The sequence below is a fragment of the Condylura cristata genome, unplaced genomic scaffold, assembly GCF_000260355.1.
Source record: "Condylura cristata isolate star-nosed mole 26May11 unplaced genomic scaffold, ConCri1.0 scaffold00017, whole genome shotgun sequence".
Lineage (NCBI taxonomy): Eukaryota > Metazoa > Chordata > Mammalia > Eulipotyphla > Talpidae > Condylura > Condylura cristata.
The window spans coordinates 31,950,638-31,972,565 of NW_004567118.1; the positions used below are offsets into that span (position 1 = coordinate 31,950,638).

At 53.6% G+C, this 21,928-nt stretch overlaps 1 protein-coding gene across 1 annotated transcript in view; it reads left to right on the plus strand.

Annotated features, from left to right (window-relative positions):
- The window catches only part of ITGAE (integrin, alpha E (antigen CD103, human mucosal lymphocyte antigen 1; alpha polypeptide)), a 55,165-nt gene that overhangs the window by 632 nt on the left and 32,605 nt on the right, over positions 1-21,928 (plus strand). Inside the window, exons 2-8 of the mRNA XM_012726094.1 lie at positions 11,459-11,576; positions 18,230-18,321; positions 19,187-19,254; positions 19,511-19,631; positions 19,849-20,010; positions 20,394-20,509; positions 21,065-21,216. Of these exons, the coding sequence (XP_012581548.1) occupies positions 11,459-11,576; positions 18,230-18,321; positions 19,187-19,254; positions 19,511-19,631; positions 19,849-20,010; positions 20,394-20,509; positions 21,065-21,216 (829 nt within the window). The remainder of the gene's footprint in view (positions 1-11,458; positions 11,577-18,229; positions 18,322-19,186; positions 19,255-19,510; positions 19,632-19,848; positions 20,011-20,393; positions 20,510-21,064; positions 21,217-21,928) is intronic.

A 21,928-nucleotide genomic window follows, 5' to 3' on the forward strand; every position in this document is an offset into this window, starting at 1 on the left:
CCTGAAGGAAGGCCCGAGGCCAGGGAATGAGCACCAGTGTCTGAGCACTGAGCTCGTGCCAGAAGGGGGCTGGAGACCAGCATTCACCTTGGGGCCAGCTCACCCATAGCCGGCCAGATGTGCCTGCGACACCAGCAAAGCATGCCCTTCTGCATGCACTTTAATACCTGGTATTTCAAAATACTCAGGGGAAGGTCAAAGCTAAAGTTCAGACTTTTATCTTTCAACTACATGTCTGGTGTGGAAAGAGTCACACTTAATGGCTTACGGTTTTGATTCCCTGTCACTAAGAATGTTGGGGAAAGATGTTCAGATTAAATGTAGGTGTAACCCCCCCCCCCCGCCTGCTTAGAGTGGAAGTGACTGAGGCCCAGAGAGGGAAAATGGCTGTTGAGGGGTGTAAGCAAGCCCCAGCCTCCCAGTCTCCCAAACCACTGGTGTCACTGGCTCCTCTGTCTCCTGTAGTGACGAGCCATTGCCCCAGCATCTCTCAGCAGAGGACTTTTGTTAAACCTCTCTTAATGCTTTGCCCTTCCCAAGCTGATGGATAGCAGAGAGAATAAGATGGAGCTGGTTTGCAGGAACAGAGCACTCCAAAGCATGACTGAGCTATGGAAGAGGGTGAAAGTAGGGGCCCAGCAGCTCTAATCTGCCACATGGGAGAAATGAAACTCAGTTATGCTTCAGATTGTGAGGTCCTGAGCAAGTCCTGGAGAGCTTCCTGGAGGAAGTGAGACTAAATTCTGGAGACAGTAGAAACGGGTCAGGTAGGAGGAGTCTGTCTAGGCACTTACAGGAAGAGCTGTGCTGTACCCGGGAACAAGGCTCTGTAGACATTGCTAGTCCTGGACAAGCAGGATGTGCTGGCCCTGGGAGTGAGGGCCCCTCGCCTATCCTTGGGCCCCCATGTGGAGAGAAAGGAGATTGCACACACAGTTGACCCTGGAGACCCACCCCAGGGCCCCACTGGGGGCTTCAGGTCTTACAGGTGGGGGAGAGGGCATGCTTTACAGAGGCAAAATATCAGGGAAGTGCCGTGCTCATGATAGGCCTAGTGGGAGGAGAGTGGATCCTTGGGAGCCTGGGTGTCCAGGCTTCTGAGGGAGGTGTGGTCACGGTGAGTATGGGGCGGGAAGCATGTGGGAGGCAGGCCCTAGAGGTAAGGTGGCTGTGGGAAGTGTGGAGGGCCTGGAAAGGGAGGCAGAGGGAGCTTGGCCCTGGCCCGGAGGTTGGAAAGCCGTAGCAGGTGCAAAAAGGGTAGTGGAGGTGAGACTCCATGTTGTGTGGGACGTGGAGCTCTGGAAAAAGTAGAGACAGAGGCCGGGTCTGGGACAGCTGGGCATGAGGAGACTCCATGATAAATATTTAGCAGGGAAACCAGGAAATTCACCAGCACCTAGCTAATGCTGTCAGTGCTTCAAACCTGAGTGTGTTACCAGCTCGTCTGAAGGGCGAGGCTTGGGCACCGAGGTGGGTGAACAGCTCCCTGGGACAGATGCTCTGAGCGTTGTAGACTGGGAGTCAGGACACCCAAGTCTAGTCCCAGTTTATATAGCCGACTCCTTGGATAAATCTGGGCAAACTCCAGGCCTCAGCTTGCTAAAGTGGGAATAGCGCTGTGAAATTGCCATCCCATGTGATGGGGAGATGGGGAGTTTTCGGGAAGACTGGTGGCTGACAGGATGAAGGGAGGGCCCAGGTGTGACTCAGCAGGCCATGTGACGGCCCAGCTTGCTCTGTGGGTAGTGTGGTGACAGACACTGGCTCAGCTGTGCTCTCCTGCCCTGCAGCAAGCAAGGGGGCTCTAAACAGAGTATGTCAGGCCTTTCCTTGTGGGTTGACACCTTGGGACATCAGCACCTGTGCACAGAGCCACCAGTGTGTCAGCCCTGGGTTGGGTGGCCCCCCATTTGATCTGCAGCCCCATGTAACAGATGGGGAAACTGAGGCAAAGTGACACGTGTAAGGTCCTTCAGTGACTACGACAAGGCAAGAATTTGCTTTGAGGCCTGTGCTATTGTCACTGGGGTATGGTGGGATATGAGAAGAAAAGGGGTATTTGATCTAGGAACAGCCCAAGCAAAAATAAAAGGGTAAGGGCCTGGTAAGCGTCTTCAAAGCAAGGTGACCTGCTCCTAGTCACTCTGGGAAACAGCTGGCTTCTCAGGGTGGGTGCGGGCGACTGGGAAAACTAAGCACAGGGCGCCCCCAAAACCGTCCTCCTGCCACTTGGCCTGCACAGAAGGGTCTTGCTGACCTCATTGCCAGGTCCTCTGACCCGCCCCGCCACAGGCAGTGAGCTGCTAGCACAGCTGGGCCTTGCCCAGAGAGCCGCCTTGCTGCTGGGGGCCTGTGTGACCCTGCTGTTTACCAGCCACTTAGTGCCTCTACTTGACACAGAGGCTTTGGAATCAGGCAGAACTGGGCCCAGACACCAGTAGTTTACTGGTGAGCCAGGAGCAGCTGATCCCTCTTTGAAACTCAGTGCCCAGTATGGTGCCTGGAAGATGGGTGTTCCAGAAGGGTAGCTGGGATTGACTACTTCTCACCTTCCCTTCCCCACCCCTCAGGGCTCCTGTCCCAAGTTCCCTCTCAAGGACAGTGGGGAGGGGGGAGGGTGGTGATAGAACCTCTGGCCACTAACATTTCCTGACACCTCTTCTCGGCCTGGCCCTGTGCTGAGCTGAGCCGAGCTTTGCCTTTGGGGTTTGTGGTGACACGGATGACTCAGATCACACTTCAAGGGAGACAACTTAATCATGGCTCATTCTAACCCAGACAGGATTTGGTTAGAATCAGACACCACAGGATGCTGAGCGGTAGTGAGTAACTGCCTGAGCATCCTGGGGTGGGGAACACCTTCCGAGCAGGGCCCGAAAGATGGACCCAGGTGGGAGAAGTGGGGAAGGCAGGCTGGGCAGAGGGAACTGCTTGTGCAAAAAAGGCCCAGACACAGCAAGTGGGGTGCAGTGGCGCTCCATGGTGGGGATGGACTTGGTAGAGGTTGCATAGGTCTCAGCAGGGAGGTGTCCCCAAATCCCCAGTGTCTCCGGGATTTCAAATCCTGTCTTATCAGTTACACAGATATTAAAACGGGAAGCAGGCCTCCTTGCAATACACTGGTAGTTCTTTTTAGTTTCTTCTAGTCAGTTCGCTGCCCCCCTGTCTTACTTCAGCTCTGCTGACCAAGAATACAGGGCTCACCATGAAACAGGCCTATGTCTGTGGGCCATCCTTCCTTCCTTGCAGTCCTGTGTCTGGAGCACAGCGCTCCCCTTCCCCACCTCGGGTCTCCAGTTGGAAATCTTGAGGGCTCTGGGCAGGCTGCAGGGGGTCTGTGAGCCCCTCACTCATCCAGCACCTACAGAGCCAGGCCCCGGGACAGTGGGGCAGTCATGCACATCAGTGTCTCCATGGGGCTCCGTGTCTGGTGGTGGGGACCGCCAGAAGCAAGGTAATTCCAGATGTGATGGAAAGCTATGGGGTCAGGGGCCCTCCCTGGTGGCTCAACCTGTTAAAGCACAGCACTACGAAGCTATCTGTGACCACTGCAGCATGAGTTCTATCCCCGGTCAGGGAAGTGACCACATGGAACAGCAGACCTCTCCTGTGTGGCCACTGCTCCCCTCTGAAGTGTATTTCAATACATCTGCCTGTTCTGCTCCCCACTCTATCTCTGGTGAATCTTCTCACCCCTTCACCTTGTGCCTGTACCCCAGTTCTTGTATGCATACATAAATAAATTTTTTTAAAAAATTTTAAAAAGCTATAGGGTCAGGGAGGTGCCTCCCAGGGGAAGCAGCGAAGGCTGCCTCAGAGCATAGCACGTCAGGTAAGATTTGTTGTGCACGCGTGCTTTTGAGCATGGGGAGGGTTCTGATGCTGTCATCAATCTCAGAGGGGTCTGTGGCCCCCAAACAGGGAGCTCCAGGTCTGGTCACATTTTCAGCAATCTGCTTGGAGACGCTAGCAGTCAGGATGCTAATAACAGCACATAGCAGCTCTGGGAAACTTGGGGTGTAGGGTTGTTGATTATGCCTTTATGTTTTTGAACCCCAACTCTCCCCCATTCATTGAATGTTTTTGCTAATTTCAAGGAAATTTTCTGAGTTTCCACCTGTTTACAGAATACTTTTGGGGTATTCCCCCTCACAACCCCACCAATGTAGTGGACAATGAATGAGTTAGCCTTGTTTTCATCCTCACACAGTTCCTTCATCTGTGCGTTTATTTAACAAATAATTTTATTAATACCTACTGCATGCTGGTGCATGTCCAGAGGCCAGCTGGGCCCCCCCCCTAGAAAGTGCTAGTACTTGTCGATATACTAATAGGTTAGCTCTTAGCCTCCTTCTCGATTTAATGGTGCCCTCCTTTTTCACCCTTCTTTTCCTAACATTTTCTTTTTGTCTTTTTTTTTTCAGCTGTCCCATATTTTGAAATAAGTTTGAACTTTGTGTATTGGGTATTTTTAATCATTTTGGACCAGACTGCTGTATAAGGGAGAAAGGATAGAGGATCGGAACTGCTCTGTGCCTTTGGAAGTTTGGCTTAATATCAAAATTCTAACCACGTATCAAAGTTAACAATAATAATAGAGCCAGGATACCCTTCACCGGATGACATAGTTATCCAGATTTTGCGACATTTGCTGCATTTATTACTTCACCATCCCTTTTCACGCTTTTGCCAAGCAGGGCCTCACAGGAGCTGGAGCTTTGTCCTCCTCCCTGACCTGCTGATCAGAATCTGTATTATTATTTTTAAAATATGTATTTAAAATTAAAAAATAAAATAGGCAGCTATTAGTCAGAGACACTACAGGAGAGGAGGAAAGAGAGGGATCAAAACAGGGAGAGAATATGTTCTCACAAAGGGGCTGTGGTGATGGTGCACAGGTGATTTAGTGGTGGGAATCTGTGTGCACTACACCTGGGAGGAGAAAGCATGTGTTGTATAAAAAGAATGATGTAAAATAAAATTTTTAAAAATTCAACAAAAACTGATATATTTTATACCATTCTTCCTTTTTGTACACTGCATGCTTTGGCCTCTAGGCATAGTCCCCAGTAAAATTTCCACCAGCATTCACCTGTGCACCATCAGCACAGGGATCAAAATGTAACAGGGTGGTCCCCAGGGATAGGGGAGGTACCTCTACCCAAAGAAGACTGGAGCTGAGCAGGGAGGAACAGAAGCTGGAGGGGAGACCAGAGAAGGAAGCAGGATGGAGCCAGGAGACCTGGAGGAGGCACGTGGAGCAGAGACATGTGAAGCGACTCTTGTTTTATGGACCTGGACTGTGTGAAACAGACATGGGTGCTCAGACTCGTGGGAGGTTAACAGTGGCAAACTACCAGAAGTCTGGGAGGAAAAGAGAAGAATCAATATCAAGATAAAAGCTGCCATAGGTAACCCCCCACGGGTCTCTCACCCATATTTCAACCCACCCAGGACCAAAAAGACAAATGCATCTCCTCAGGTCTCTCTGCTCCATGTGGCTCCCTTAGGTCTCCTCCTTGCGCTCCACCCAGCTTCCTGCCCCAGTCTCCTCTCCAGCTTCTCTTCCCTGCTCGGCTCTACCTCTTTTGGGTGGGGCAGAGAACCTGGAACCTCACTTTTTCCTGGACCACCCTGTTACAATCCTACAAACCTAAGACTTTGAAAATATGAAGAATTTTTATTAATTACAAGAGTTACATGGCCTTGTTTATTACTTTAGAGTTTTCAGTGTTTAAGCCTTTCCACTAGAAGTCAGTCCTGAGGTACAGCAGCTGAAAAAAGCTGAAGGAGAAAAACCAGTTAACTTTCAAGCAAAGCAATCATCTTTTGTTAGCCACTAAGCTTGCAATCCTTGAGTTTCCTAGAACAGAACTTGAAAAAGCAAAATCAAAATATCAGCAGTTAACTCTCAATTAAAAGGAGTCATCTCCTTACTTTTCTGTTAGCCACTCTGGAACAAAAGCTGAGAAAGCAGATTCAACATCAACACACAGATTGCACCTCCCTCACAAGGGAGAAACAGTAGCAACACAGGTATGAAAACATGGTAGTGACATCATGCCACAATTGACCTTCCTCAATAGGAAGCAGAATCTTAGAATCTTGTCTTCACCAGTAATCAAACGAATTCAGAATTCAAACGGCAAATGTGCCCAACAAAATTCACAGCAGCAAATCAAACACTTTCATTCTCAGACAAAATCTTTTTAATTTTTCTGATCCAGACTTTGCAAAAATTCAGGTTTTCTCCAAGAGTCCATTAAGTCTACCAGCTATTACCAGTTACTGCTCAAAGCTTTTTTAGCACCAATCCAAGCATACATTTGCTGATTTAAACACCACTGTTCCATTGTGGGCTTGCAAAACCCCTCAGACAGAGATGAGAATGTAGTCAAAGTCAAAACCAAAGTCAAAGCAAAATGTCACTGAAAAACCATTATTGTCTTTAGACATGGCAACGAGACCTGTGAAACAGCAGATATCACACACACACAAAATGTCCAAAGTCCTAGCAATTTACTCTAGTTAACAGAGGATGCCACAAACAGAAAATCCAAAAGAACAGAAAACTTCCGAGTTCCAAGCCAGCCAAGTGGCCTCAGATGCCATCTTTGATCCGGCCCATGGTCCAACCGCATGTTGCAGGGCAGGGAGAGGGACACCCCCCTATACTCTCCACACTGCCTACTCTAAGTAGGTTCTGCCATCAAAACAAGACATATAAGACCTTTAATGGAAATGAACTTTAATACTATTAGTGTGCAATACAGAAAAGACAGAGAACATAGTTTCTAAATCAAACATACAAAGTTACCCATCCCCTTATGGGTAAAAGTCTACCCAAAGGGATTGGCCCAAAGCAAGGCCTGAAAACCTGCCACAAGTCAAAAGCATCTTCTGGCGGTGACTCACAGAAAAGGGTCAGAAATGACCAGACAAGTCTGGCAGGAAAAGAACAAAATCAATATTAAGATAAATGCTGCCCTAGTTAACTTCTTCATGAGTCTCTCACATGTCTCTCTGCTCCATGTGTGTACCTCAGGTTTCCTTCTGGCTCTCCTTCCTCTGCATCTCCTCTCTAGATTCTTCTCTCTGTTCAGCTCCACCCTCCTTTGGGTGGGGCAAGGAACCTGGAACCTCCCCTTTTCCTGGGGACCACCCTGTTACACAATGCACTACCATCTTTTTTTTTTTTTTAAAGGATTTATTTTTTGCATAAAAGAACTGGAGTACAGGTCAGAGGTTTGGAGGTGAGAGGACTCACCAGAAACAGAATGGGGAGCAGAACAGATGGGTTGACTAAAATCCACTGCTGAGTGGAGCAGCCGGCAGGTCAGGTGAGGTCTGCTATGTCATGTGGGTCACCTCCCTGGCCAGGGATAGAATTTGCACTACAGTGGCTGTGGATAGCTTCATAGTGCTGTGCTTTAACCTGTTGCACTACCAGGGAGGACCCCATACTACCATCTTTCAAGTAAAACTACTACCCAGAACAAGTTCCACAAAATCAAACCTCTTTGCAAGTTACTACAAATTGCACACATACACACAGAGTTTCACAAGGCTCAAGCCAGTTTTTCAACAGCAAATCTACATCTGAAAATAAACACTAGAGAAGCAAAAACCACATTTGCGCTAATGGTAGCCTGTGTCACGGAAGCCAACTTTCCCCATGGGCTGACTAACCACGGACGGTTCCAGTCCCTACGTGGTCACCAAATCTGTTACTGGGCAGGGAGACGAGCACCTTAGAACCTCCAGACCTGCCCGCTCTAAATAGCTCCTGCCATTTTCTGCATCATGTCAAAACATGTAAGACCTTTAATGGAGAGGAACTTAAATACAATTAGTGTGCAATACAGCAAAGACAAAAAATATAGTTTCTAAATCAAACACCCAAAGTCACCCATTCCCTCCTGGGTAAAAGTCCACCCAAAGGCCCTCCCTGGTGGTGCAGTGGGTTAAAGCACAGCACTGAGAAGCTAAAGCCACTTCCGCATGAGTTCGATCCCCGCCTGCCCCGGAGGAGACCACATGGCGTGGCAGACCTCTCCTGACCCGCCCGCTGCTCCCCTCAGCAGTGTACTTCGTCGATCTGCCTGTTCTGCTCCCCATTCTGACTCTGGTGAATCCTCTCGCCGCCCCTGAGCCTGTATCCCAGTTCTGTATGCACAAATAAATAAATCTTTCAAAAAAAAAAAGTCCACCCAAAAAGGATTGGCCCAAAGCAAGGCCTGAAAGCCCACCATGATTTTAAAGCACATTCTGGCGGGGGCCACAGAAAAGGGTCAGAAATGGCCAGACAGGTCTGGGAGGAAAAGAACACAATCAAAATCAAGATAAAAACCGTCCTTGTTAACCTTTCCCACAGAGGCAGCTGTCATGCCAAGTCATATCATAGGCTGGGTGAAATACTTACATTCCTTCGTGTAGGTGGAGGGGTCATTAGAAAGGGACCCCAAAGGCCTTTCAATTCGGGAAAGACTGGTGACAGAACAGAACATGGCCCTGAACCACACCTCCAGCAGCAGCAAAGGGAAAGGGGGGCCGAGGCCTCTGCTTTGGGTCAGGTGTGAGCGGCAGGCGGAGAGAAGTGGGGAGGATTTATGGGAGATTTGGTGGTATGGAGGAGTAGAGGAGAGAGGCTAGAGGTGGAAAGGGCAAGATGGGGTAGATTTGGGACTGAGTCTCGGAGGGCTTTTGTCAGGAGGCGGAAGAGGAGTCCGTGGTCTCGGGGAGGAGAAAGGGATTGATAGGCACAGAGTGAACATGGAAGGGGCAAAGGAATGTGAGCTCTACAGTCCTGCCTGCTAAGAGCATCTGGAGGCAGAGCACGGTTTGAGGAGGGAGGGTGGAGAGCGGAGGGTGGAAAAGGCTTGGACGTGAGTGGTCTCGGACCACTTGCAGGTGCATGAACAAAAATTACCCAGTCCAGTAAGGGCCTGAAAATCGATGGAGTTGTCGTCAAGTTTGTGTGGAGGCCAGGCCGTGTTACAGCAGAAGAGAAGGCGTTTTTCGATGGAGGCAGCCGAGGGAGTAGAAGGGTCGACCTTTGCGAAGTTGCCCCTGGCAGTGGGTCGGGTAAGAGAGGGAGACAGTGGCAGGGAGCACGATCGGTGTGGAGTCGTCCGGATCAAGGGAAGAGCGTCCTCCACCCTGATTCATGACAGCACAGAAGTAGGTCTGTTCCTTGAGCCAGGAGTCCCTGGGGACAAGACGGGACAACCCAAATTTGGGGTAGAGGAATTCCCGCGTGGCGCCATGATTTTCATAGATAAGAGAAGGAGAGTGTAGGCGAATCCCAGAGCTGAACCCATGGGTGCTGCCCAGGTGGTGAGTAAGTGGGGAAGAGGCAGATGGGGAGAGAGTGTGAAGCTGGGTGGGACTTACCCCTAGGCTGGTGGTGAGTGTTGAGCCAGCAAAGCAGATGGTCCAAGAGAAGGAGAGAAAGACCTGGGGGGCCCTCAGCAACTGGGGTTTGGGAGGAGACTCCCAGGGAGGGAGCTCCTCCCGGGTTTTGGCACCAAGACAACAAACATAAGGTGTGGCCAAGAAGAGCCCACTTGCACAGTTTTAAAGAGAAAGGTTGACGGGGCCAGTTGCTGGACAGACCTCCCAGGGAGGAGGGGCCAAGCCAAGAGCTTGCGGAAAAAATTTATACCCAAGAGTGGTAGGGGAGGGAGGGTCATAGCCCAGAACAGCCAAGGCAGAAAGCTCAGAGGAGGAGTCCAGGCGAACCCCCAATCTGCACAACCAGGAATGTGGTGGAGTGCTGTGCTTATGGCATCTGCCTCCTGGGTACTATCTGCAGGCCCTTCTGGACATGGGCTGGCCTGACAATGGCCAGACAAGTCTGGGAGGAAAAGAGCAAAAGCAAAATCAAGATAAAAACTACCATGGTCAACCTCCCTAGGTGTCTCTCGCCCACATCTATTTCATCCAGTCCAGGATCTAGAAACAAGAGCCGCTTCTTCACGTCTCTCTACTCCCTGAGTCTCTCTGGCTCTCCATCCTGCTTCCTTCTCCAGCTTCTCCTCCTTGCCCACCTCCACCCTCCTAGGGGACCACCCTGTTATTAAAAATAGAGGAGGGAAGCGCACAAGAATCTGTATTCTAATGAGAGAGCTGAGTGATTCATTCACACATCAAGGTTTCACAAGTATTGTTTAAAGCGAATCCTGAACATCCTGTCATTTCACTTCTAGATACTTCGGCACCTGCTTCTGAAGCACAGCACCCGCGGGTGCTCTCTACACAGTGGGGGTGCCCCCAGCCCTCCCCGGAACCAGGGCTGCAGGAACTCCTTTGTTATCTTACACCCAGGCCACTTCCCTTCTCCCAACTGCCCCCAAGTGTGATTTTTTTTAAAAAATTTTTATGCATACAAGAGCTGGCGTGTAGGCCAGAGGAGGGGAGAGATGAGAGGACTCACCAGAGACAGAGTGGAGAGCAGAACAGACAGATGTACTGAAACACACTGCTGAGGGGAGCAGTGGGCGGGTCAGGAGAGGTCTGCTGCGCCATGTGGGTCAGCTCCCTGGCCGTGGACCTAACTTGTGCTGCAGTGGCTGTGGGCAGTGGCTTGGGCAGTGGCTTCTTATAGCTTCATAGTGCTGTGCTTTAACCCTTTGCATCACCAATGAGGGCCCTGATTCAAGTGTTAACATACACCTTTGTCCTCCAAGCTCACACACACAGGATATTTCCACCGTCCCATTACTTCCATTACTTCCTGTCCCTTCTCGGTTCCTCAACACACCTCAGCCACTGCCACTGCCATTTTTTTTTTTTTTTTACTATAGATTAGTATCACTCATTCGGGAACACCACAGAAATGCAATTACACACAGAACACTCTTATAGGAGGCTGCTTTTGCTCAGCGTAGTAATTGTGACCGCCCACCTTGCTGTGTTGACTGTCCGCCCTCGCCACGCTGAGTCCCTAGGATGGAAGTTCCACGCTCATGCCTTCCCGCTAGATGGGCATTGAGTTGTTTCCAGTTTGGCACTATTAAGATAAAGCTGCTGCAAACATTCTTGTGCAGGCATATTTGCAGACAGGTGTTTTCCTTTGGGCCACTGGGGGTACACAGGTGGAGTCTGTGCAGACCTCGGCCTGTGGCTCCCTGCCCGATTACACCCCGATAAAAGACACACAATGAGGAGTCCGCTATGTGGCGGGTACAGAGTGCACAGGGCAGGTGTAGCAGGTGGGAGTGGGGCCGGGAGAGCCTCCCCGAGAGCGGGAGGCCACTTGCTTTGGTAGGAGAATTGGGGCACTGGGTCAGAAATGCCCATGTTCCAGCCCTATTTCCTTGGACAAAATAATTCTTGGGTGCCTTCCTCTTCTCCTCTGAAACACTGGATAATGACGGGGCAGGGGCTGCAGGAAGAACCGGTGTCGAAGGGGCGGCCATTTTGTCTCTTTAGCCAGACGTGTCTCTTTTCTCCACAGGCCTGGCTCCCCTGGAGGCCTTCAATGTGGATGTGTCCCGGCCATGGGTGACCCCTGAGGAAAAACCTTACGTGCTCAGCTCCCTTCTCCACCAAGATCCCAATACCAACCAGACCTGGTGAGTGGCGGTATAGGGTTAAAGGGGGGAAGTGAGCCGAGGAGGCCTTAGCACCCCACCCCCACGGTCTGGGGAGGTGCTCTTTCACTTTCAGAAGGGCCTGCAGCGGTGAGAGAGGTGGTGAACATCCAGTCTGGTCAGCCCTCTCTTCACTCTGGCCTCTCCCTCCCTGCCAGGAGTGATGGCTTAAAAGCCATCTAAAAATAAAGCCTATCAAGTGTGCACAAAAGCAATGCGTGCTCAATATAGAAACTTTGCAGTGTGAAAAAAGACTTTTAAAGATGGTAAACAGGAGATGGGAGAGAGGGGTGGTGAAGGTGGCCGTGGCCAGCCAAGGAGGCTCAGAGACGGTTTCCCTCCGTATTTGCAGCAGGGCCTCGGGCCCCAGTCCAGCCTCTCGCCTCTTCCGACCTCACAGCTCTGTTGCAGGGCTACCGAGTCAAGGCAAAGGAAGGGTTTGGCACCGTTTGTATTCAAATTAAAGCTTGGTCACTGTTACCTGATATTTTGAAAATATCACCTGTAGCCATGCCATAGGTAAGCAGCAAATTTACCTGTAGCCATGCCATAGGTAAGCAGCAAATTTACATCTGACAACACGTGTTGGGAAGGAACAGGGGAGCAGGCGCCTTGGGACAGACAGCGTGACCACCGTGGGCATCAGCATTGCCACCTGTGGTAAAGGGCAGGGTTCACGTGGCCTTTGAGTCAGTCACGTCACCACACTCCTGGTGCCAACCCCTGGGGCTCCCCAGGCACATGTAAAGTGCCTTTGCTGGGAAGAGTGGAGCCTGGGAATGCCCATGGTAGCGCAGGGAAGAAGTAAGGTGAGAGTCCAGGGGTGAAAGAACCGAGAGCGGCTGTCCACACGGCTCAGCTGTAGCACATCGCGAACCACAGAGCCACCGAAGGCTGGGGGGTGTGGATGGTGCACCCACAGGTGCCGGCCCGGACACTGCAGGGCGGGCAGAGGGCAGGTGCCGGGGCGGGCAGAGGGCAGGTGCCGGGGCGGGCAGAGGCCAGGTGCCGGGGCGGGCAGAGGGCAGGTGCTGGGGCAGGCACCTCTGCGGTTCTGGAAGTTCTGGCGTCAAGGCCCACGATCTCGGAGACATCCCATTTTCCCGTTGCCCCTAAAATGCTGCTTTGCTTGAAAGGCCGGGCCCAATGACGCCCCCCGTCCCTCCGTGTGTCTCGAATTCAGTCTGCTGTGTTGGCTTACATCAGTTGAGTCCAGTGAGTGAGCTCATGGCGGAACTGAGACAGCGGACTGGGGTTCAGACACAGCCGCCAGGGCGCTCCGGGGTGCCATCCGCCTGCGCCCTGTGAGAATGTTATATCCTCTGTGAGGAAAACATTTCGCATTTTCAAGGATTTTTATGCAGAAAGCCGGGGGCGGCTTTGTGCCAGTGAATGTGTCCCTCTGATGTTGTCTGCATTTTGAGGAGAACTGTTAATTTCCCCTACGCACAGCCTTACTTTCTGGGAACTGGGCGTTTGAGCAACGCCATCCTGAGAAGTCTGACTTCTGTTTGAGTCACTGATTCGCTTGGAAGCAGCTTTTGTTGCCTCTGACATTGCTTCTTTGCAAGGCCAGTCTAGCTGTGCGTGGCTCTTCTGCTTGCAGCCCCGTAGTTGAGAGGGGTACCCCTTTAATTGTTGATCTGGGCTTACACTTTTCATAGAGAGCAATCCCTCCTCCCACCTTTTGTTGGTGAGGGTCCTTGCACTTTTGCTGTTCTTGCTGGGCCACCCAGTGTGCTCAGGCCCTGCCTTGGTGGGTTTCTTCTGCACCCCCAGATCCAAATCCAGCACATAAGCCGCGAGCCCAGGTCCAGGCACATTAGGCCTGGCTGAGCAGAGTGCTTCCTCTTGCCCGGTGAGCAGGGCAGAAGCCCTGTTTGGTGGAGGGTGGTGGGAGTGGGGGCGCCTGGGGAGGCCTCACCGGCTCTGGCACTTGGACCACAACCCCATCAGCGGAGCGGGCTGGAGCCCTTGCTGCTGGGTGGCTTCCTTGGGCATCCACGAGACCGGCGACCTTTTGATGCAAGTCGTGAGGCAGGGCAAGGTCATCCGCTCAGCTACTGAGCAAGGGTCTATGGGGAAGACACTCCGGCCAAGCAGGGGTGGGATGAGCCTGTGAGGGAGATGCCGTCCTGCCCCAAGGAGCTCCCAGGCTCAGCAGGGAAGCAGACAAGTCAGGGAATGTGGTCCTCGGGGAAGGAGTACTGTGGGGTACTTTGGGGACACAGAGGCGAGTGTGGCCCTCAACCAGAGGACGTGCATGGACAGAGGCGTGGGCTGAGTAGGGACTGATGCGAGGAGGGGAGGGGAAGTCCCTACAGAGAACACCTTGGTCAGAAGCCAGGAACTGAGATCATGCTGGTTGATCTCAGCACGAAGCTGAGCAGGGTACAACATAAGCTGGGGAGGTGGGAGTGCCTTGTCACCCAGGCACCTAGCCTAGAAAGGCTGAGAGCAGGGAGGGGCAGCAGAAGGATGCTGCAGGAGGTGAATCAAAGGTTGGTGCGTGTTGTGTTTCCTTTTGTTTTGGTGAAGTTTCATTGATACGGACCACACCAAAAATGTACATCGCATGACCCTGGAGCTCCCCGAATGTTCCAGAGTGAGCCACCCGTGTGGGCAGTGTGCAAGTCCAGGGCAGGAAACACTGGTGCTCCCTGCAGGCGCAGCCTGCAAGAGTTAGCCACTGTTCCCACGCCCACAGCGTGGGGTAGCTTGCCTGCTCTCGAACGTTCCATGCACAAGGCGCAGTGTGTGCTCCGCATGGCAGGCTTCTCCTCTCTAGCTGTAGCCTGGGGATTTCATCCATGGCGCTGCCCATAGCAACGATGCGCATCCTTCCTGCTGGGTCTGCATCGTGTGGACATGCTGAGCAGGGTGTGGACAGGTTGCTCAGCTGCTCGCAGCGGCAAGTCTGCACTTTCATTGGCTGGACCATGCACGTCTTCCATCAGATGCGTGCCAGCAGTCGAGATGTTGGATCGTGGCTCAGGCAGTGGTCAGCATTCAGCGTGAGCATTCTGGTTGCTCCCCACACTGGTGAAGGTGGGGTGTCAGTCAGGTTATTGGTGACCATGTCCTGCCCGGTTCCTTCCCACCCACACCCTGGCAGAGACGCCCCAGTTCCAGGCCTGGCGCATTCCCACGCCCCTCCCTCAGAAGCCAGGGGAAAGGCCACGCTGGCTGAGGAGGTTGAAGCCCCGCAGAACAGAAGGCTCCAAGCCTGCTGGGCGGGGGGCAGGGTAGAGCCTGACTGGGCTCACGGAAACCTCTGCACCTTGCTAAAGTGAAGAGGCGTCTCACGAGTTTAAACGTGCTGAAAGGAGGATGTGGTGGGAGGCACTTGTGTGTTCCGCAAATGATGAAGCCCGAGCCCAGCCCACAGGGCTGGTGAAGAGGGCAGGAAATGCGTTGCTGGTGAGCCCGGCCACAGAAAAATGAACAGCTCGTCTCGCGGAGCTGATGACGTCCTCATTCCCTCGTGCTGAGGACGGGCTGGGGTGTCATAGGTGCCCTGGCGCTTGCTGTCTGCTGGTCGTGGGTTCAGTTATCGTTTACTGTGTCAGTGACTCAGTTGATGACCATGGAGGTCGTCACCCTGGTGGGGAGGTGAAAGGAGTGGGCAGCAGAACCGAGTCAAACTGGGCCCAAGGCATAGCGCGGCATGACTGTGGTAATGAAGGGCAGCCGTGGCTTCTGCAGTGCACAGCCTGTACAGCTGTACTTGGCACAACCTTGGGACTTCACGGTCTAGGTGGGAACAAAGATGGCGCACGGGAGAGCAGCTGCAGGAGTCAGGGTTACCTCAAGTGCTTGGAGGAGGTCCAGTCACTTGTTTGGAGGCGGCTTCCTCACGCATCATACCAGCAGGTGTTTAAGATGATAACAGGGAAGGGGTGGAAGGCATGGCAGGCAGAAGAAATGGCTCGGACAGAGCCTGAAGGAAGGAGGAAAGCTGAGGCCACCCCAGGATGTATCCCTGTATCCCTACCCCAGCAAAAGGTGGTCTGGGGCGGAGTACAGCGCAGAGCCCCTGTGAGAGAGGGGGCAGCAAGCTGTTGGACCCAAGGCTGAGGCTCAGGCTGTGAGGGTGTCCGGGAGAGGGAGGGCTCCTGACAAGGTGACCTACTTTGGGGCCCAGCTGCAGAGCCCACAGATCTCGCTGCACCTGGCCCGCCACCCATCAGCCCCGTCCCAGATTAGCCTCTGCACGGCGGCCTGGGCCCTCACTCACTTGTCAGTCAACAGTTACTTATTTAGCCCTTGCTCTGTGCCAGGCACTGTTCCAGACCCTGGAGATAAGTAAGCAAGGCAGACCGTTTCCTTGGGGAACATACAGTTGAGTGGTAGAGACAGATCTAAAAAGCAAGTAAATAAGTCAACGGGATACAATCAGATGGTGACAAGTTCTGAGAAGGAAATAAAATGGGGTGATGTGAAGCACAGTGTCTGGGCTGTGAGGTGGGGCGGTTGGAGAAGCATTAATGAGGAGGCAGCAGTAAGGGAGGCAAGCGGTGAGAATGAGCCAGCCTCGGGGAGGGAGGGCTGCAGGCGGGCCAGGAAGGAGGGGGGCTCAGGGCAGGAAGGGGCAGGGACCGTCTAGGAACAGAAGCCAAGCCTGCGGAGCTGGGGTGCGCAGAGGGGCGGCAAGGGGCGTCTCAGCGAGCAGGGAGCCAGGCGGAGCCAGCCCTGTGGGGTCTGGGCTGCTCTGAGTGCGTGGGGCTGCTAGGGCTGGCAAGCGGCTTGGTGTGCATGAAGAGAACATTGCAAAGCAAGACAGAATAACATTTAGGAGGCTGCCGTGGTGATGGAGCCCAGGGTGGTGGCCAGAGCAGGAGATGCTCTCCGGACAGATGTTGCAGGAAGGACCAGCAGGCTTCCTGGTGGTGGTGGTGTAGATACTGAACAGAAAGACGAAGCGAGTCCAGGCCTGGGTTTTGGAGCCATGTGTGGAGCAGGAGGGGCCGGAGCTCAGGGCAGATGCCAAGGCTACAAGTGGCGTCTCCCCCTGAGGAGCCCGAGGGAGCTTGGGCTTGGGGTTACCGTGCTGGTTTGCTATTGCTGCTGGGACAAATTCAGCATTAGCGAGTTACAGCTACACCCGTTTATTGTCTTACAGCTTTGGAGGTCTCATGCCTGAAATGGGGTTGACTCAAGTAGAAACTGGTGTCAGCAGGCTGTGTTCCTTCTGGAGGCTATAGGGGAGGATCTGCTGCTTTGCCTGTTTCTCCTTCTAGAGGCTGCCTGCACACCTTGGCTCAGGGCCGCTTCTTCCCTTTTTTAAGTCTGAACCCTCCTGATTCAGACCCTTCTGCCTTCCTCTCATGAGAACCTGTGTGGCTCCATTATATTGCTGGGCCCACAGGTGTTCCAGGATAGTCACCCCTACATACAGATGTAAGTGGAGACAGTGTTATGTTTCATCATGTAAAAAAGCAACATGATGGGGCCCTTCCTGGCCGTGGAACAGGTTAAAGCACAGCACTATGAAGGGACCCACAGCCACTGCAGCACGAGTTCTGTTCTTGGCCAGGGAGCTGACCCACATGGTGCAGCAGCCCCCTCCTGACCCGTCCACTGCTCCCCTCAGCAGTGTGTTTCAGTTGATCTGCCTGTTCTGCTCCCCACTCTGTCTCTGGTGAATCCTCTCACCCCCCACATCTCTGGCCTGTACCCCAATTCTTGTATGCATAAATAAATAAATCTAAAAAAAAAAAAAGCCGAGTAATGGGGGAGGAAGTGGAGAGAGTGCCTCTTGGCTGTTCTTCATCCCTCTACAGCTACATCATGACCTTTTGAAATAGACCAACCTTGTGCTTCCCCTTTATAAAGCCCTCTGAGGCTTTCTCTTGCTCCCAACATAATGATCTTGGATGAGGCTCTCTGTGCCCAAGCCCAGCCCGGCCCCTTCTCCAGCAGCCCCTGCTCACGAGCCTAGGGTGGAGAGCTCACTTTCTTGGGGCATCAGGTCCTCGCTGGGCAACGTGGATATTGAGGCCCTTTAGGCTGACGCGAGGCTCTCTGCGGTCTCCCTGGCACAGGTGGAGGCGATGTATGCCTCTGGGAATCACATCTCTTGAGGCTGCTTGTTCACACTGAGGTGCCATTCCCCCGCCCCAAGCCCACCCCCTGCAAGCCTCCAGTCCTGACTCAAGGCCAGGTAGGCAGACCCTGGTGGCCACCAGGAAGCTGCACAGCCCCCAACACAATAACGTTGCTGCTCGTGGCTTCCCCTCACCCGCTCCCAACACTGTCACCAGACAGGTGAAAGACTTTTTTTAACCACCAGTATATCCCCTTGTCTGATGGGGGGTGAGGGTGGCAGCCGGCAGAGAGGGGCTGTGTTCAACCGTTTCCTGCCTCCAGTGGTAGCAAGGTAGACACTGAGCAGATGCTATCCGTGAGAGTCTGCTGCCCTGAGCTGGGAGTCAGCTGCTTTCCCCAGGAGCTGGGCTGTGAATGGGGCTGTTTGGAGAAAGCATTAATGAGGTAGCAGGCCTGGGAGGCCCAGGAATGAGACCTGGGACCAGCTTCATAGTGAACCTGTGGAGCTGGAATGGGAGGGTCGTGAATGGAAGCGAGAAGACGGGAGCAGTCAGCCAGACCAACCTTGGGTTTGCCCTCCCACTCAGGCTTCTGGTCGCCAGCCCTAGAAACAAAACCGGAGAAGGCCGTCTGCACCAATGTTTCCTTCGAAATGGTTCCATCAAGTGCCGTTTAGTAGGTATGTTAACCCCACCTCTGGGGAACATCCCGCCTCCTTCCCAGGAATCTTACTCACACGGCCCAGCCACTCCCACCCTGGTCCCTCCACCCTCGACCCCACCAGCGCCTGCAGCAGGTCCTTTATCCCAATGCCCGGCCTCTCCCAGCCCAACCTGAAGCCCCAGCCACCTCTCCAGCCAGTCCTGACAAGTGGCACCTATGGTGTATGGAATGTTCACCATGTGCCCGGTGCTTGCTCACAAACCAGACTCCACTGTCCCATCCAGCCCGACGTGAGCCCCACGTCTGCTGTGGGCCCTCAGCTGTGTGAAGCAGTCCGTGTGTCAGAGGTGCTGCGGAGAGCCGTGGGAAGGGAAAAATCTCAGGGTGACTAGGTGGCTTGTGGCTCAAAAATGAGCCTGTCTCCAGCGGCCCGCCCAGGGGAGGGCGAGGAGGGGTCTACACGTGTGCCCTCGGGGTTGTGGGCAGTATGGTCAGAGTCTCTGAGAGCAGTGGGTCCGAAGGCCCACAGAGCTGGCCCCTCAGCGTCTTGCCCCCTAGCTGGGGCCCCTCTACCTGCTTGCCCATCAAGCCAGTTTCCCCTGGAGAAAAGGCACCAGGCCGGCTATTTCTGGGCCCCCAGCCCCATCTGCCACAGGCCTGGCACAGAGCAGACGGCACGGGGCGGTTATTGAGTGAAGTGGTGAATAAGCCTGGGGAACGGCGCTGTGTCCCGTGTGTCCAGGCTTGGACCCCTGTCCGGCTTCTCGAGGCTGCTCCCAGTGGGCAGCATTTTCTCAAGGGGCCAAGGTAGCCCTGTCCTCCCACCTTGGCTCAGTTGCCCCAGAGCCCTCCCGTCTCCTGACCTGGCTTAACTCTTGCAGAGCATGTCCACTCCCCAAAGGGGAGGCACCGGGGGGTGACAGTTGTCCGGAGCCAACAACGGGTTTTGGTGAGTGTGCGTGGGGCACAAGAGGGAGGCTTCACGCACCCCATCCAGGGAGGCTGGGGGTCACTTCTGTGCCAGGGCTGGCGCTACTGTTCCCTGGGAGCCACCACCGACCCAGGCCAACCTCAGCCATGCCAGCCCCTGGGGACGGTGAGCAGGCTGTTCCTGCCTGGCTGAGGACTTGGCTCTGGGTGGCGGGTGACGATGTAGCTGGACTGGGGGTGACGCAGCCTCTCCCTTCCTTCTTCCCTTCCCCCAGGTGTGCATTCAAATGCTGAGATGGCGGCCGCGCAGCGTCCTCTCTGAGCTCACGGGCAGATGTAGCCTCCTGGGCCCAGACCTCCGGCTTCTGTTTCAGGTTGACTTCTCTGAGGCCACTGGTAAGGACGGGACACTCATGGGCCTTGGACAGCTGTAAAGCTATCTCCCTGGGTTTCCAAGAAGAAGCACTCGCCCAAGCCAGAGGCAGAGGGACGCAGAGGGACATAGAGGCCCAAGCAGGCCTAGGTCTCCTCATGGGAGTCAGGACAGAGCTAAGTGGGGACGTGCTGGAGGTGAATGAGGAGGTGACTCTGAGTGTTTCTGTATGTACTAAAGGAAATCTCCTGAGTCCCAGTGCACCTTTGGATGCTGGAGACTGCTCCAGGAGCAAAAGAAGCAGCAGAGAGAAGACAGCCAGGTGCCGCCGATCTCCAAAGAAGGAGGAGGAAGAGGAAGAGGAGGAGGAGGAGGAAGAGGAGGAAGAGGAGGAGGAAGCTGGTGAGAAGAGGCAGATCTGGGGTGCTCAGGGGCTATCAGGACTGGCCCTGAAGCTGGTAACCTCCACGGTTCCATGTGCCCAGGATTGGGAGGTAGGGAACAGGGGGTAGATCCTGCCAGCCTTGGCATGGTCTCCCTCCACCTCACAGATGGGGACAGTGAGGCCTAGTGCGATGGGAAGGGCTCAAACAGCAAGGCCCGAGCAGGTTCTAGCTCACTCTGACTTCGAGACAAAGGCTTCACTCCTGGGAGAGTCACTGACTTCCTCCGAACGAGCCCTCAGAGCCCTGAGCCGAGCCTCAGCAGGGCTGTGTGCATGGGACTGCTGCTCTCACGCCACCCCGAACCCCAGCCCACTCTCACCTGCTCCCTGTCTCGGCCAGGCACTGAAATCGCCATCATTCTGGATGGCTCAGGAAGCATTGACGACAGTGACTTCCAGAGAGCCAAAAACTTCACCGCCGAAATGATGAAGAAGATCTCTGAGACGTGCTTTGAGGTAGACTTCCCGATGGCTAGGCTCACAGGGTCCATCACAGCCTGCTGCTGTGTCACAGACCACCTTAGGACAACCGTTTCTGTGCTCGCAGTTCTGTGAGTCTGCTGTTTGGGCTGGGCTCAGCTGGGAGGTTCTTCTGCTGTTCTTGCCTGGAGTTACTGCTGCAGCTGTAGGCATCTGGCTGCCTTGCACCAGGTGGCTTAAGATGGCCTCGCTGGCCTGGACTGTGTGTCTCCAGAAGGCCAGGCCTCCGCATGGCTGCAGTATTCCAAGAGAGCCAGACCAGTGCATGCAAGCAAGCTTTGATCTCTAATTGTATCATATTTGCTGATGTCTCACTGGCCAATCCTGTAGGCAGAGGGGGCACCACAGGGACGTGGATTCAGGGAGAAGCCCATGACTCCTTGGGAGCCATTACTGTCATACTTTCCTCCACCCCTGCCTGCTTAGGGATTTCCCAAACATTTTCCATTGCTTTGGGAGGGAGAAGGAAGAGGGCCCAAGGGGCATGGTGACTCTGCCCACTTCCTTTCCATCTCTGCTCCCCCGCTACAGTGCAGCTTTGCCCTGGTGCAATATGGAGATAAGATCCAGACCGAATTTGACCTTCAGGACAGCCAGGATTTGATGGCCTCCCTCAACAAAGTCCAGAACATCATTCAAGTAGGGGAAGTTACCAAGACGGCCTCCGCCATGCAGCACGTCCTGTGAGTGTGAGGGCTGCAGGAATGACTGGGCCTCCTGCTGGCGCCGACTCGTGACCCTGCCCAGGGGCTCTGTAAAGAGAGGACCGGGGATCCAGCTCTTCCTTGGCTGACAGGGACGTGAGGTCTCTCGACCCAGCCTTGGCCAATAGATGACACCCCAGGACAGTCCTCCACAAATGCTTCCAAGACTTCTGGGAGCAGCAGTAGAGCATGAGCCCCCGGGAGGGCTCAGTGGCCAGGCAGCCTGGGCCAGCTCCCGGCTCCAGTCTGTACCTGGGAGAACGTGGGCAAGCTGCCCAGCTCTGTTCTACAGTTTCCTCACTTGTAAAATGAGAAATAATGGTGCTCACCTTGGAAATTGTATGAGGGCTAAGTGGTTAAATTGAATGATGAGATTTAAAAATATATGAGTATGTTCATATATGTATTAGAATATATTCAGTGCTTGCCAGCACTAGCATTTAAGTAAATGTCACCGTGCTGATACCATCTGTATTTCTACACACACACACACTCCCCATACAGGGAGTTGTGTGTCCTGCACTCTTTTTTAAATAATATAATAGTTTATTTTTATATCATTTTGTGCATTTTTTCATCTCAGTTGTAATCCCCGTGGGCTTCTCATCACCAAATCACCCGTGTGCCATCACCATTGTCCAGTGCACTTCCCTCCCCCCACTGTTTTTGACCCCAGTCCCCCTTGTACCCC